This window comes from Tauraco erythrolophus, chromosome 20, assembly GCF_009769465.1.
Source record: "Tauraco erythrolophus isolate bTauEry1 chromosome 20, bTauEry1.pri, whole genome shotgun sequence".
Classification (NCBI taxonomy): domain Eukaryota; kingdom Metazoa; phylum Chordata; class Aves; order Musophagiformes; family Musophagidae; genus Tauraco; species Tauraco erythrolophus.
The window spans coordinates 3,075,650-3,091,660 of NC_141484.1; the positions used below are offsets into that span (position 1 = coordinate 3,075,650).

General features: G+C 51.2%; 1 protein-coding gene across 1 annotated transcript in view; it reads left to right on the forward strand.

Annotated features, from left to right (window-relative positions):
- RGS9 (regulator of G protein signaling 9) overlaps positions 1 to 11,743 on the forward strand; it is a 33,694-nt gene extending 21,951 nt beyond the window's left edge. The window contains exons 12-21 of the mRNA XM_086623862.1: positions 1,494 to 1,607; positions 2,598 to 2,713; positions 3,243 to 3,330; positions 3,860 to 3,998; positions 5,032 to 5,117; positions 7,147 to 7,283; positions 8,767 to 8,810; positions 10,202 to 10,228; positions 10,594 to 10,844; positions 11,590 to 11,743. Coding sequence (XP_086479988.1) covers positions 1,494 to 1,607; positions 2,598 to 2,713; positions 3,243 to 3,330; positions 3,860 to 3,998; positions 5,032 to 5,117; positions 7,147 to 7,283; positions 8,767 to 8,810; positions 10,202 to 10,228; positions 10,594 to 10,844; positions 11,590 to 11,743 — 1,156 coding nt within the window. The remainder of the gene's footprint in view (positions 1 to 1,493; positions 1,608 to 2,597; positions 2,714 to 3,242; positions 3,331 to 3,859; positions 3,999 to 5,031; positions 5,118 to 7,146; positions 7,284 to 8,766; positions 8,811 to 10,201; positions 10,229 to 10,593; positions 10,845 to 11,589) is intronic.
- Positions 11,744 to 16,011: the final 4,268 nt, after the last annotated feature.

Here is a 16,011-nt window from a genome sequence, read left to right on the forward strand (position 1 = left end):
CTGCTTTACATAGTCATTGCCACCCAGAGATTCATATCAAATCTGAGGTAAACAAGGTGCTCAGGCCTGTTCCCTGGGTGAATGAAATGGGAGGAAGAGTCTGGGAAGCAGTGCGGTCTCCTGAGAACCACAACTTGCAAGGCACTAGAAGTTCTGATCATTTCAGCTGTCGCTGGCTCCTAGGTCACTTAAAACTCTCTTGCCTCAAATTTCCAAACTGTGAACTGAAGCTGAGGACACCTGACTACCTTCCAGGAATTTTGTGGTGTTTAACTGTTTGGCAGTGGAGCTTTTCACGCATTAGTCCTGGTCTTCTGGTGGATAATGCCCATCACCTAGATCAAAAAATCCTCAGGAAATTTGGATCTCCATCTCAGCTGCAGGACTGAGTCCAAATCAAATTATTATTGATGAGGATAAGAGCAGCAACTAGATAGTGTTGCATGCATCCGAGCGCAGCATTGATTTAGGAGGAGCTGCGAAGCGCTGATCATTAAAAGGACGGAGTAACGTTACCTGAGTTGACAGATTGAGATTTGTAGCTTGATTAGAATTTATGGATTGGAGTGAATTATGCAGGTGCTGAATGCCTTGGCGTTTCCAGTGAGAAGATAGAATCGAGCACTTCTGTGCCAAACCTGTGGAGTGCTTTGGGCAGCAGCAGTGTATAACTGCAGGATCTGTGCCAAGGTGCCTGTTAGCAACGGGTCCTTGGACAGTGTGCTCCCAGCTTTGAGCACATGAAAGCAGTTTGGCCTGGAAGGAATTTTAAACACAGAAACCAGGTGATTTTTTTCAAGAATGAAAAAGGGAAGAGAAAGCTAAAATTCCAGGACATTAGTGAAATCGGTTGTGATTACAAGTCCGGCCAGTTTAGAAGGTAGGAGAAGTGTTTGTCTGGTTCCTACTAGGATAGAGACATTTTTGCTTTGTGCCAAGCCTTCAGAGTCCTTTGCAGAGGAAGAAGCCATGTGGTAGGTGAGCAGAGGAAAGGAGAAGCAGGGATGTGCCCTCGACGCTCCCTGGGCTCTCCCGCACCCCACGGGAAGGCTGCGGAGAGCCCACCCTGAGCAAATACAGCACTTTCCTTTCCTCTCTGGAATGTGTGGCACAAAATGTTGCAGGATTAGGCCTTTGCCAGTTGGCTGGAGAAGGAGACAGAAGCTGTTTGGGGGCTTAGTCCCACTTCCATGAAATGAAGAGGCAAAAGGAGGTGATGGAAGAGAGTCCTGTATCTCCCTGCACTTGAACTGACAAAAATCACTGCTTTGGAAGACAACCAGGAGATTACTCTTTGGGAAGTGGAAAAGATTAACTGAGCTAATGAATCCGTTTTTCTAGTAAGGCAGGGGCCACGTTCCAGATCCCTGTGCCGATAGGGCTGCACCTCTGAAGATATCTGTAGTCTGTGCAACCATTTATTTGGCTGTAATGGGACTGGCTGCAATTCTGCCTGCAAATTAATATTTTGATTTTGTTGGATTTACTTGCAGGCTCGTGAAGTATTCTGAGCAGTTCCTCTCCAATGATCCTATTCTGTCTGGATGTCTCCCCAGTAACCCCTGGGTAACAGATGACCCTGAGTTTTGGGATCTCAATGCAAAACTGTATGTATTTGTATTTTTTTGCCAGCTTGTGGTTTACACTGACCTTTATGCTGATAGAAATCAGAAAAGGGAACCACTGATTTCATCAGGAAATCTGGTCTCTGATCAGGAACAGGGAAGCATTCCCTCTCTGACATAGCTTAGCCATGATAAAGAAACTGTCTCATGGGAATACTCCAGGCTGAACTTCCAGCATTATCTTCTTCAAGTGGAGCCTTCCTTAACATTACAGAAAGTCCTAAACTGATGATGGGAGTGTGCACTCAGCCCCTGCTGAGTGGGTCTGATCCTCCCCTTGGATGAGTGAAGTCCACTTTTACCAGCACAGGAATGCTGTAGGACCGTTTACGCTCAGGTAGAGCACTTGGTTTAGCGTTAACCTTGCTAAATTAGCTGCTGCCAATGGTGTAACAATTCAGGGTTCAACTACTGGCCCTTGGTCTTTGCACACACCTCAGGCTGCTTTCTTAGGAGAGAGTTTGGGTTGGAGGCACATACTGGCGGTCCATCCCTCCTCTGAGGTTTCTCTTGGTTTTCCATGCAGATAGTATTTGCTAATTATACAGTGGCATCTCTGGGCTTGAAGAACATATTACTGGTTCTCATTGGAGACCAGCAATCTTGTTAGAGTGATAATATCCCATTAGACAGCCCCCAAGGATGCCCTCCCAGAAGGCCTTTATGAGAAGCGAACCTTTGGGCAAAAACCAGTGCCTCCTCCAGAACGGGACTGAGTCAAACCTCCGGCAAAGCTGGGCTGTCATTGTGAGGGCAGCATAAATCCGAGATAAATCCTCATCCCACTGTGTACCAAGTTATTTAATTATGCCTTACTTAGTGGGCTGACTTCGGGAGCTCATTACAGCGTTCTGGAGAACAGAGTGCTGAGAAGTCTCTCGGCATTCCAGCAAAGGGCATTTTGGTTTTAATTAATCTGCCAATTAGGCTGCATGAAATTGGCAGTGCTGTTTTTGTTCCCAACCTGTGCAGAGTGGAAGTCCCCACCAGGATGCGTGTGGAGCGATGGGCCTTCAATTTCAGTGAGCTGATACGAGACCCGAAAGGTCGGCAGAACTTCCAGCTCTTCCTGAAGAAGGAGTTCAGCGGTGGGTCTGCGGAGTCTCTCTCTTTGCCCCTGCCTAGGCCACGCAGCACACTGCCCAGCTGTGCAGTGACACTGCCCAGGACACTGCACAGCTGAGACCGAGCAGTGGTGGGAATCCTTGCTTTTGCCCTGGGTGCTGTGAGCTGAGACAGTGAGAAGGTCAAGTAAAGGCAGTAGAAGGGACTTTGGAGGCAGTGGCTGTGCAGCCAGTGCGTGCAATACCATCTAGTGGCACAGGACACAAAATACAGCCCAGGGCACTCCCTGTGCAGGGGGGCACTGCTCCCGGACAAGCTGGAGCTGGCTGGATTCACACGCTCTTACAGGTGTCGTTTGTCCCTGAGCAGAGAGCAGGGGAATGCTGTCTTCCTCCTTCGGCCCCAAGGGGGTTTTCAAGGGGGCTGTAAGAATCGGAGAGATTGAATTGGGGCCAACGCACACTGAGTCAAACAAATTCCCTTTAGGAGTTAATAAATGGGATTGTATTTTCCTCAGTCTCGCTCTCTGCTGACTGAGTCCTTGTTACACAGGAGAGAATCTGAGTTTCTGGGAAGCCTGTGAAGATCTCAAGTATGGAGACCAATCCAAGGTCAAAGAAAAAGCAGAAGAAATTTACAAGTGAGTATGATAATTCTACTTAAAGTTCTTAAACTTTGTACAGGAGTCCCATCACCACCTTCCACGCATTGTCATTCTCCAAATGATTCATTCCTGAGACTTTTCTGTGTAAGCTGTCATCAAATGTGGCTGTCCTATGTCCCCATGTAGGAAAGGAGCTTTTGAAGATGAAAGCACAAGTATTGTTTTGTTATATAGTTACTTTTCCTTTCTGTTCTCCACTATTACATTTAGGTCTTAGCACATAATTTCAATAGAGGTGTGGAAAAACAAAGGTCTTGGGGCTGCCACGAGGAGAGTGGTGAGACCCTTTTTGCTTCCAGTGGGCTAAAATTTGGTTCATATTGTGTGTTAACAGTGCAAGAGGAAGTGACTTTGTGTTGTGCTGTTGAAGAGGAGATTGACTGCCCAAGATCAGGACACCAAACTGTAGTGGGGAGCTGAAGGAACTTTTCCTTTCATGCATAGACAAGGAATCTCCAGGAATTCTCCAGTTGTTAATGGCACTGTTGATTCCTCCTCCTTGCAGGCTCTTCCTGGCTCCAGGAGCAAGGCGCTGGATTAACATCGATGGCACAACAATGGGCATCACGGTCAAAGGCCTCAAGCACCCTCATCGCTATGTTTTAGATGCTGCTCAGACCCATATTTACATGCTGATGAAAAAGGTCTGTTGTTTGTTTCCAAAGCCTTAGGGGAATTCCTGTTCTCTGGGCCTTCCTGTGCCTTTGTATGCTATCAGCTGTCACTTTCAAGTGGCCTTTGTTTGAAAATCCCTCAAAATTGCTGACTTAAGCAAGCACTGGTTCAGGCCTTGGTATTTTGCTGCTTCTTCTTCCCTTTAAGGCAACATGTCCCCAGGGTGGTGGAGGTCAGGTGTCTGCTGGAAGTCCTACTTTCTAATACCAGCTTGGTCACCAGCTCATTCAGAGCTTGACAGATCTTTTAACTTCAATTGGTTAGTACCACTTTGGGTGCCACATCAGGTATTCCCGTGGTGAGGTGCTTGTATCCAACTGGATTTCAGCGGTGAATGGGAAAGGGAGTAGCAATTGTGATATAACTGCAGGAATTTTGTACCACGAGCATAACCAGATATGGCCCATTTCAAATTTTGCTCAATTTTTTCCCACATTTTTCTGTGGTTCTGTTGATGGACACCCCTTTTTAGGTCTGACTGTTGCAGGCTGATGTCAGCGTGCAGTATGTCGTGGCTTTCATTAGATCACAGTGACCACGAATGACCTGTAACTCCTCGTTATGAGCAATACAAAATACAGGTAGCAGGAAGGAGCATTATGGGCTAGAGCAGCAGCTAACGCACATGGACACTGAAAGCAGCAGAACTGTACTGATTTTCACCAGTTACTGCAAAGTTCAGCTCCTGAAACATGAGCACTTCACCCTGTAATGACTGTGAGACAGCACTGGCCTGGGCTAAGCTCAGTTCAGACCTTTTAGTCTGGATCTTACCTGGGAAGCTTTATTGTCAGATGGAAAATCCTGGGAATTTTACTCCAAGATGAAAGGGTATTGGTTTAAATAGCTACATTTGCCTGAAAGATGCAAAGTCCCTTGGGCTCCTTGGGGAGATTATCTGGTTCCCAGCCACTCTGGCTCCTGAGCAGCTGTATTTGGTGGTGATTTTAATAAGAGTGTTTGCAGCCCATAACTACCAGTCTCTCTTTTTTCTCCTAGTAGGACTCCTATGGCCGCTATTTAAAGTCTCCAATATACAAGGAAATGCTGGCCAAGGCTGTTGTGCCACAAGAGACTGTCAAAAAAAGGCAAGTGAAACTGGATGTAATTGTGGGTTTTGTTTTTCTTGTTGTAGCAAGGGTAGAAAAAGCCTAAGTTGCAGCAAAATTACTACGATTTAGATGTTTGCTTAATTAAATAGAGTTTTTCACTCAGAAGATGCCTTGCTTTGAGACTGATTATGCTGTTTATTTGTGAGCCCTTTGGAAGTGGCTCATGTGCAGCCAGAATCGACTTGCCCATTGCTCGGCTGCCTTGCCCGCTGGGTCTGTTCAGAAAGGCTGTGATTGTTGAATTAATCACGGCTCCTTTCCTGGAAGGAGAGAGTACTGTGTCCTGGGCATGGGAAAACTCCTGGCCACAAAACGTTGGCTGCCAGAGATGACACAGAGCCACCACAGTGTCCTCCGTGGGTTCTGCTCGGCTCTGCCTGGACAGAACCGCGTACTCCCCACGAAGTGACGGTGACAGGCAGCCACGTGGGAACAAACATCATCTGAATGGCAGCCCAGAAAGCCAACCGTATCCTGGGCTGCATCAAAAGAAGCATGGGCAGCAGGTTGAGGGAGGGGATTCTGCCCCTCTGCTCTGCTCTCGTGAGACCCCACCTGGAATACTGCGTTCAGCTCTGGGGTCCCCAACACAAGGACATGGAGCTGTTGGAGCAGGTCCAGAGGAGCCCAAGAAGATGATCCGAGGGCTGGAACACCTCTGCTATGGAGACAGGCTGAGAGAGTTGGAGCTGTTCAGCCTGGAGAAGAGAAGGCTCCGGGGTGATCTTATTGCAGCCTTCCAGGACTTAAAGGGGCTACCGGACAGCTGGAGAGGGACTTTTTGCAAGGACATGTAGTGACAGGACACGGGGTAATGGCTTTAAACTGAAAGAGGGGAGATTTAGATTGGATATAAGGAAAAAGTTTTTCACTCCGAGGGTGGTGAGGCACTGGCACAGGTTGCCCAGAGAAGTTGTGGCTGCCCCATCCCTGGAAGTGTTCAAGGCCAGGTTGGATGAGGCTTTGGGCAACCTGGTGTAGTGGAGGGTTTCCCTGCCCATGGCAGGGGGATTGGAACTAGATCATCTTTGAGGTCCCTTCCATCCCAAACCATTCTATGATTCTGTGAATTGTGAGTGACTGCTGGTGTAAAGTAGACCGACCTAGAAGAGGGAGGTTTGAAATGACTCTTTTCTAGACCAAGGTGGAGGTCACGTAGCACATCTAGGCCATTCAAACTGCTGCTTCTTAAAGCTGAGCATGCAATGGCAGAGCTAGACTGGGTGGTGTGCTTCTTTCTCTGTTCCTCTTCCACTCGTCAACCTAGCAAGCAAGAAAGAGGAATCATGGACTTTCACACTATTGTTTCGCCTAACGCCCATTTCAAGTCAGTGGAAAAAACCCCTCCTGCTGACTTGCCTGGGGTTTGGTTCGTTTTTCCCTGAGCCACGCATCACAAGGTGCCTGGCAGATGCTGGTTGATCCTGGTGACTGCCTTCATGTTTGTCAGTGCTTGTTATGGCCACTTCATATTCAACATCCTGATTAAACCAAAGACCTAGTACCTCATCTAGAGGTGACTTAACACTTGTTTCCACTGCTGTTGGTAATGGCTTTGCTGAAGCAGGTCGGGGGTTTGTGTTTGGGGGATCAAAGACACCAGAAACACCCATACTGGTCCCTATGTTGATCTTACTGAGGGCACTAGAAAAAATTCCACTAGTGGCAGTTGCTTGGCTTCACACCGAGTGTTAGTCATGTGCAAATGCTTACAACAAAAGGAGTAATGTACTGGCCATCTCCTGGCCCTGGAGTCCCTCGAGGACCAGGACCAGAACTGCCTTTAGGCTTTTAGCAGTTCTGCAGCTGATGTGTGACACTGAGTCACGAGTCCTGCTGTGAACCACCTCGTCTGCGTTTGCACTTTGTTGTTGTGAGGGTGACAGTGGCACATGGGTCTCTGTGTCCGAGCTTGCCTTCCTGGCAAGTTTGCTTACCAGGGGTGTTTTTGATGCCCTTCCACTTTTCAGTAACACCCTGCTGCTTTCTCTCACTCTCTGCCCAGCTCCGCTTTCCCGTTCGGACGCCGTCACCTCCGCTCCAGCCCTAGCCCTGTCATCCTGAGGCAGCAGGAGGAAGAGGCCAAAGCCAAAGAAGCCGCCACGACTGTGGACATCACGCAGGTCATGAGCAAGCTGGATCGCAGGAGCCAGCTCAATAAGGAACCTCCCAAGTAGGCTCTGAGCCGCGCAGGGCACAGCGCAGGGAAAAGACAAGCCGAGGCTGGTGTTGAGCTTCGTCTCCCCTTCCTGAAGGTGTCAGTGCTGCTTTAGGTTTCTCAGGCTGGTTCTGCCAGCAGCCTGCTTCTTGCACGTTGCCATGGCTTCTGGAGCAGCAGTTGCCACTTGCCAGACATGTCAGGCATGGGAGTGCTGCCGGAGCCAGGCTGCTGGCTGTGCTGGACTCGGGATGCAGGGCCCCAGCTCCCTCCCTACACACCTCGGAGTGGGGATGCCTTCTGGCTGCCCTGAGGCCCCTCGGGAGGTTGGGATAGCCTGGCTGCCTCTCCCTGCCTCCTGCTCTTCAGGAGCTGGGAATGCACAAGACAGAGTAAAGCTCTGCGGTCTCAATCTTTTGAGTTCAAATCAGCCTTCCTTGAAGCAGAGATGGATGACCCCACCAGGGGCAGGGTGAGGTGGCCCACCTCAGACCGTGTCCATGCTGGCGTCTGTCCTCTCAGGGAGGCGTGCACCCTCCCAGTGGGTGCACCAGGACACCCCTGAGAGGAGTGCACCCCTCACTTCAAGCATCCTGCACCTCCCAGCTAGTGCATGGAGCATCCTGCACCTCCCAGCTAGTGCAATGGAGCCACAGGCAGAAGAGACTTCTTGTCAGAACGGTAGGATGAACGTTTCTGAAGGTTTAGTTGACCCTTTGAATTTTAATGACATTCCCAATTCTGCCCTGGCACGTTGGAGATGATCAGCGGAGAGCTCTGCTCTCCCCGTGACTCCCCCCGCGCGATGAGCTGGGTGTGCAGGGCCTGCAGGAGGGCTGGAGAGATGCAGCCGCATCACTTTGTGATTCTTCTATCAAATCCTTCCTGCCTTTTGTCTTGTCTTTTTCCTGCACTTCTATTTTCTATTGCTTAAAAAAAAAAACTAACAGGAGGTAGTTCCAGTTGTCGCTGGCTTGTAGCCCAGAGGCAAGGGAGAACCAAGGTAGAGGTTTTATCAGGTTAAGAGCTGATTTCAACTTAAAGTAGTGTTTTTTTTTTCATTTGCTCTGTCTCTTTTACTCTTTAGAATGAGGCAACCTAAAATACTATGTTAGTGCTAAAGAGCTCAGGGAGATTCCAGGCTTTACTGGGAAACCCCGACATGTCTGGACCAGGCCAACGATTACCAGAAGTGAGAAGATTCCTGCAAAGCCCAGTAATGGGAATTGGGGGGGTCAGAAAAGCTTCCTTGTTTGTTAAAATTTAGGAGAAGCAGAGGGACCGGATGGGAAGCACTGAGGTCCAGGAAGCTTCTTCACTCCTATTTGTATTGTCCATCCGTTTTTGCTACTGGTAGGACTTTACAGGAAATGAGAGATGGAAAAAGCTGGATGTGAGAGGGAGCCCTCAGGTACCAGGGTGGATGCAGGCCAGCCCCTTGGGAACAGGGAGAGAGTCAGGCGATAGCTGTGTCCCCAAAAGCTTTGGACAGTGGTTCGTGCCCTCCCTGTGTGTGTTCGCAGGGCTGCATGGTCTGGTCTGGTCTGGTGTCGCTGCAGAACTACGCTCCTTCGCTTTGCAGCTGAGCTCAGGAGATTTTTGTGACCTCTGTTAACCTGATGGTGATAAACCTTCTTAGAGGAATTGAAACCAAGTTGCATGAGTCTTTTGCTCTGGTGTCAAGGTCTGCATGCTAAGTCTCTGCTTATTCCCAGTGGAAGCAGTGACAAATTTTGCAACACTGTATGGGTGAGCAGGCTTAGACTGTATTTTTTTTTTTTTTTAATTTTGCTTAAACCCACAAGGCTTTTTTATGTCGGGTACTGAGCGCTGTCAGCCTACCTTGACATAAGAGCACTGAAGGATACTCAAGAACTTGACAGGGTTGGTCCAAAGCTACTTGGATGTGATGAGCTCCACAGTCTCTTCAGAGTTTGTATCACATGGAGCACTGAGTATGCTGGGATTGCCAGTATGTAGTAACATGTGGAAGATCAAGTCAGGGTATAAATAATAAATAACAAATCTGTGTGTTCCAGTCAGTCCCTCTGATTCTACTTCTGTTTTGTCTGCAGCTTGGCTTTTTATGTTCCCTCTGTCCATGCCTTTCTCTGGTTTCTCATCCTCTCAGCTTTGCGTTGCTGTCCCCCTGCCATGGGTTAATGCTGCATGCTCTGGAGTCGCTGTGCTTGTGAAACACCAGTCCTGCACTGCAGGCAGAAGCTGGCTCTGTTCTGCTTATGGGCTGAATAAGCCAGTGTGACCCAGCGTACCGCTCCTCGGGCCCTTGCTGCTCACTCCCTGAAGAGGAAGGTTGCCTGGTACGAAGTGTGACCATGGTACAAACTGAACTTCACTTTGTGCCAGCCAAGAAATTGTTTCTGTTGGAAATCAGAGCAGTATGTTGTTTCATTTCTTGGCCATCGCTTCCATGCATTCATCTGTCTAATAAAAATAAATGTAGAAAATGAAAAAAGAACCGAGTTCGTCCTTCTCTGTCTTGTCTCAGTGTGTTCATTCTTCACTGTGTCATCTCTCTGCCATGCATGCGTGCATTTTCTCTGTGTGCTTCTGCTCTCAGCACTTCTTTTTGGACATTTCTACTGGGAGTGAGTCCTTGGGAAATGGGGTTGGGGGGAACCCTGGCATGCAGCATGCACTCTGCCGATGAATCTGTACTCAGGCTTGTCCTGAGGGCTCAATTAGCTGAGCTGGAGACTTGGCAGCACCAGCTGGGGACACTGGGGGCCCCAGCACAAGATGTGACTCCTTGTATTCTCAGTCATCAGGGTTTGGAGCTCAGTGTCCTATTTCTTGGCCACCACAGCAGCCAGCACATGGGTGCTTTGGGCGTGACATGGTTGTGCTGTCCATAACCAAGATCACGTTCTCGGGATAACAGACTCCTCCGTGCCTGGAGCCGATCATTGTGAGAAACGAGACAAGCTGGTGTCTCCTACAGCATCCTGGGGGGCGTGGGGCTGGATCTGTCAGCACTGGCTGGGGCTGGTAGCAATGACCCTGTTGCTTTCCATGGGCAAATTGCGACACCTCTGCCCTCCTGCGATGGGAGGACAGGGAAGGGGGCAGGAGAGGGGGACACCATCCTGGGCTCAGCTGGGTGCTGTCGGCGGCCACCCCGCTGAGCCCCCTCTGTCCTGGCAGCACCGTCAGCACCCAGCCCTTCTCCTCCAAGGAAGGAGAAGGCTTCTTCTCCTGACGAAGCCTGGGGAGCTGGTGACCAGTGTGCCTCCCCAGGGCCTGACCGAGCCTCTGTCCTCTTGCTCCCTGCAGCCGTGCCAGCACACCTCCCGGGCACCGTGCCCGGCTGCCTACGCTGGCACCAGAGCCGGCCCCTTCCCCTCCAGTGGTGGGGGGTCCCACGCAGCCACCCCATCCTTCAGCCGGTTCCTGAAGAGGGGCTGCTGGACCTCACCCGTGTTCGCCACGCTCTCGCCCAGGTGCCCGGCCGTGCCCCACGGGAAGGTGCAGCCGCTGGGCGAGCGGGAGCAGCGGCTGCGGCCGGACGCCACAGCGGTGAGCAGGTGAGCACCGGGGCTGCCCATGGAGGGCTCGCTGCTGGCACCATTGCTGCCTGTGACTACCCAAACTGTGTCTTCCCCTCGGTTCCTCGCGTTGCTTTCTGCATTGGATGTGTTTTTCGAGGAGAAACGGGCAAGGGGCCATGCCGGTGGTTGGTCTCTGCTGCGCTTACACCTCCTGTTTGTGGTGTAAAGCCCCCAGGTTTTACTTTTGATCCCTGAATTTGGGAAACCACTCAAATATTTGTGTTGGTTCAGGTTTGGTTTAATGATTTGAAAGTCAGAAGGAACCCAGAAGTAACAAGGGAGGAGAAATCTTGAGGGAGAGTCACAAAACGTTTGTCATTCCGGAGCGGGATGTGTAAGAACGGGGATTTTTTTGCCTGGAGAGGCTGTCGCTGTTGAAACCAAATCCTGGCCATGTCCCTCACTGAGAGTAACGTGTCCTCAGTCTCTTCCAATCCACCTCTGCTGCTGACCAAGCGGATGAGTCCACGTTATAAATCCAAAAGCACAAATCCGAGGGCTGCTGCCCACCCGACTCCGCACTCCGGCCGTGCCGGCGCTGCATCACGCAGCGGTTTGGCTTCAGAGGGGTGGGAGCGCACGTTTCCTTCGTTTCCCATCTCTGCGGGCTGGCACCCAGGAGTTCTGCTTTGGGATTTGGGGTTTGAACAGTGCGGTTGCTGTCTCAGAGAGCACATCGAAAAGTGCCGTATGCGTGATGAGTTTTCATTTCACAACACAGCTTCTTCCAGATAAAAACGGATGCTCCTTTGGAGAGCCGGATCTACCCCGTGGACTCTGAGGAGGGAGAGGACAACCACCACCGAGCTGGCAGGGACTCTGCGAAGGTGATCTGCCCCTGGGAGAGCCCTGTGGAGGAGGGCAGAGCTGGGTAACACGCAGCCTGGACACGGACCCTCTCTTTCCAGGCCTGAGACCACACGGTTGGCCACACGTGGTTGGGTGTATGGGCCATGCTGCTGACGAGGTGCATTGGGGCCGTCCTTCAGCATCCAGGAAGCTGAGACTACCACGGCTGGGAATAACGGACCCTGGTGTACCCATCTGTTCCTAATTCAGGAATTTGAAGCATTTCTGGACTGGTTTTGTTTCCTATCTTTGGTATATTCAGGTCTATTCGTTATAAACTTCTTGATAAATGAGCCTCGTTTCTTGCCGTATAGCAGACGGAGAATTTATGTGTGTGTATATATCCCGGGAAATGGTGTCTTATCCGAATGACTCGCTTGGCCATGGGATGTCAGCCCACTGAGCACAACACAGCTGGAGCAGAAGCTGCAGGCAGTTTTCAGAGTAGGACTCGGACTTCAGTGCCAAGATTGGGGCACGTTTGTGTCCCCAGCTTGGATCCACCTCTTATTAACAGTATTTTTTTAAATTTTAAAGCAAGTTAATTAAGAGACAGCTGACTGCTGGGGAGAATGAAGTTAACCCCTCATGAGAAGCTGTGTACTGTATGGCATAGCATCGTTCCTTAATCCAAACCAAAACTGACCCCAAAGAGCAAGCAGTGTGGGAGGAGAGCAGAGGCTCCAGGGCACTGCTGAGTCAGCTCCCGTCTCCCTTTTGTGGCCTCTCGGTCCCGGGAAGAGTTTTGAAACCAGGACTTGAACTGAACCCCAGCAACACCTGGGAAGATCCAAAACAAGTCTGTGTTGGTATTTTGGACCTCTCCAAACTCAGATTGATGCATTGCCACAGTCTTAAACTGTGGTGTTATCAACAGTGTTAGAACGTCGCTTTCCTTACGTCATGTCAGTGTTTGACGATGGTCGTTGTGTTCAGGTGTGGAGGGGTTTCCTGGCTGTGTGTGATGTGGGTCATTGTTCTGTAATTTGGCCATGTGGCCCGTGACTTTTGATGCTGCTATTTAGTATTTCTGACTGTAAACGGAGTGTAGCAGGATCCCTTCTGTGGACTGACCTGAGTCATGACCGTACACCAATATGGTTAGAGATCATGCTCGTTTATTACAAACAACACACAGGTTATATAGCAGAATATGGCAAAACTCCTCCACAACGGAGCTTTGCCTGTGTGGCTGGTGTGGTTCATCATCCTGACTTCTACTGCGGGATTTAAAGTCTCTCCTCACACGTGCTCGGTGGTGCCCGTTTCCCCCAGGGCTGGGACAATACTTCCAAAGACCCTTCCCCAGGGGAGCAGAAAGATGCAATGCCCCAAAGCAAAGGTGGAGCAGGATGGTGCTGCCTGACACTGCCCAGGACACTTCTCTTGTACGAACGTGTGTTTGTCTTGCTGGCTTTGCTTTGTCAGGAGGGTCTGGCTCTGCTCCGGCAGTCACTGGTGGTGGCCACCTATTACGAGAGACAAACACGGTGTCTTTTGTGATTGTTTTTGTTAATATTGTTACTCAGCCACTCCTGATGAGACACTGATAATGTATAATCCAGGAAACACAAAAGGAAGACATTGTGATGTGTAAGAGTTAATATTATATTTAATATTATGGAGATATTATAAGAGCTGTCTACAGTTAATATTTCTCTCATTGGTCTGGGGTTCCTCTTGTGCACCTTCATGCCTTCTGCTCCAGAAGCCCACAGTGGCAGTGGATCACCAGTGTGTCTCTGACCGGGACGTGGGTCATGCTCCACAGAGACAGTAAACCCCGTCCCATGGAACCTGGTCGTCTGTGGTTTCCCCCTCTCCAGCACTGCCGGAGTGCACGGAGCCGGGGTGGGCACTGGGAGCTCCTCAGGCACGCTCCTCACCACCTGCTCCTCACCACCCTCAGCTTGCTGAGCAAGACACCCATCTTGTCCCAGTTTCACACGCTGATGAACACATGCCTTCTCGATGGTGAGCTTGGGCACTGCTCTTAGTTATTATGTGCTTAGTGAGAGTAACGTAACTGGTGCTGTATAATGCCCAGCTACCATGAGAACCTCTTTGTACCAGTGTGCACGTGGTTTTAGCCACGGGGAAGAGGGGAGGCACCAAGAAACTCTTGTGAAAGAATTGGGTCTCACTCATGCTGGCCTCGGTGAAGGGTGGCACTTCCTTCGCTGTACAGAGGCGCAGAGGGAAATATTTGTAGAAATATCACTGGGTTTATTTCCCGTGACCTGAGGCAATCAGCGTTTCATCTCCAGACACAGCTTTGTGGTTGCTGAGTGCTGTGGCTGTGCTGGCTCTCCGGTGGCACATGGAGGTGACGGAAAGCTGACGCTCTCTGGTGACCTGTTGTGCTCCTTAGGGGGCAGATTGCAAAGATCTCCCCATCTTTGCCAAGGAATCGAGTAGTGCCTTGGCCTCTTGCTCATCTTCTGAACCAGAGGAAGGACTTCAGGATCCAAAACTAGCTGCTCTGTCCGGGCTTTGACATCCTGATGCAATTACATCCAGACAGACAGGTACAAACATGCCCCAGAGGCTAGCACTGCGGGTTCCCAGAATTTATCCCTTCAGGGTACTGTTTTTTTTCCCCAATATCTTTCCACTTAATGACTTCTACGTTTTTTCCCTGGAGGTGGGTACAGGCTCCCGTGTTGTGCATCTCAAGCCTGTGCCTTGCTTTCCTTCCTTCCTCCCTTCACCCATGGATCCCCCAGGTGCTGCTGACTGCAGGTTGAAAACTGCTGCTCCGGAGGTCCCCGGTCCCTCCTGCACCGTGCTTTCAGCTCTCGCAGCTCCCATCCCCTCGCTGCGCAGGAGCCTGTTGAACGCTGCCTGGAGTCACCTGGAAGAATTAGTTCACTGCAGCAACTTAGACATCCGAGGTATTCCGATAATGCGAGGGATGTGGGAGGTTAATGACTGGAAAAAGTGATCGCTCCCTGTGGGCAGTTTCTCAGAAAACTCCCTGCTGCTCGGCTGACAGAAGAAAGGAGCCTCCAGCAGCAGCAGCCAGGAAGCCCCGTGCCCGTGCCGCGGCGACTCTGCTCTCCTGCCTCCCGCCGCTGCGGGGGCTCGTGGCTGGCACAGACCCACGGAGTGGCTGTGGCCCCACTCCAGCCCAGGGGTGCTGGAAGAGCTCCCCGTGCTCCAGGTCTGAGCTGATGTGCTGCAGGAGGGGCTGCAACGTTTCGACTTCACATATCATTTGAATGAACCTGGAAGGAAGATGCTTAATTAGCTGTGGGGTTCTACAACGTGCTCCGCTCCCACCTGAGGAGGTCCCACACCCCACAACAGGGTGGGCGCCTCCAGTGTCCTTTGCTCGAGCTCAGGCTGACCCATGGCTGCTGGGATTCCTTTGGATGCTCCTCTGCAGCAGTGGGCCAGCCTGAAAAGCCAGAGCAGCTTCTGGGGTTCCCCCAAATCTCCGTGAAAGCTCTTCCCAGGCCACCTCAGCCATCAACCTCAAGGGGACACTGTTGGGACAGGATGGGATGGGAGTGAGTTCCATACTTGCCAGCCTCAGCCTCTGGCTGGAGCGATGGGCAGGAGGTGGATCCTGCGGCGTGGGCTGCCAGCTTTGGGGCCAGCCCTGCTCTGGCTGCTCTGTGGCTGTGTCATGGTGCTGGTGTGCGTACCACGGCTGAGCTGTGGGGCTGGGGTACGTGCCATGCTGTGCCGTGGGGCTGAGGTGCGGGCCACGGCTGAGCTGTGGGGCTGGGGTACGTGCCATGGCTGAGCTGTGGGGCTGGGGTACGTGCCATGCTGTACCGTGGGGCTGGGGTACGTGCCATGGCTGAGCTGTGGGGCTGGGGTACGTGCCATGCTGTACCGTGGGGCTGGGGTACGTGCCATGGCTGTGCTGTGGGGCTGGGGTACGTTCCCCTGGCAGGGGAAGGAGAGGCGAGTGCGGGGGCATGGCCAGTTTGGTGAACCTGATTAAAACTTCCAAATTAGAGATCTGCTTTCCAGGCGATCGGCATCTCTCAAATTTCCCTTTAAATCTGACATGTCACTCTCTCCTCTCCAGCTGGGATGTACAGCCGAAGTGCCAAAACCACCGAGGGCATGATTTTTTTCTCTGAAGTCTTGGCCTGCGCGTTACTCAAGTCTCGTTAGTTTAAAAATGGAACAAAGAATGCTCAGCATCCAGCAGGATCAGGCCTCAGGAGCAGGAAGTACCAGCTGGCTCAGGAGAAGGCTCGTTCCCGTGAGATTCCCAGTGTGGTTTTGGCAGGCGGCGTGGCCGGGATAGCTCCGCGAGCCGCTCTTCCTGCCCGAG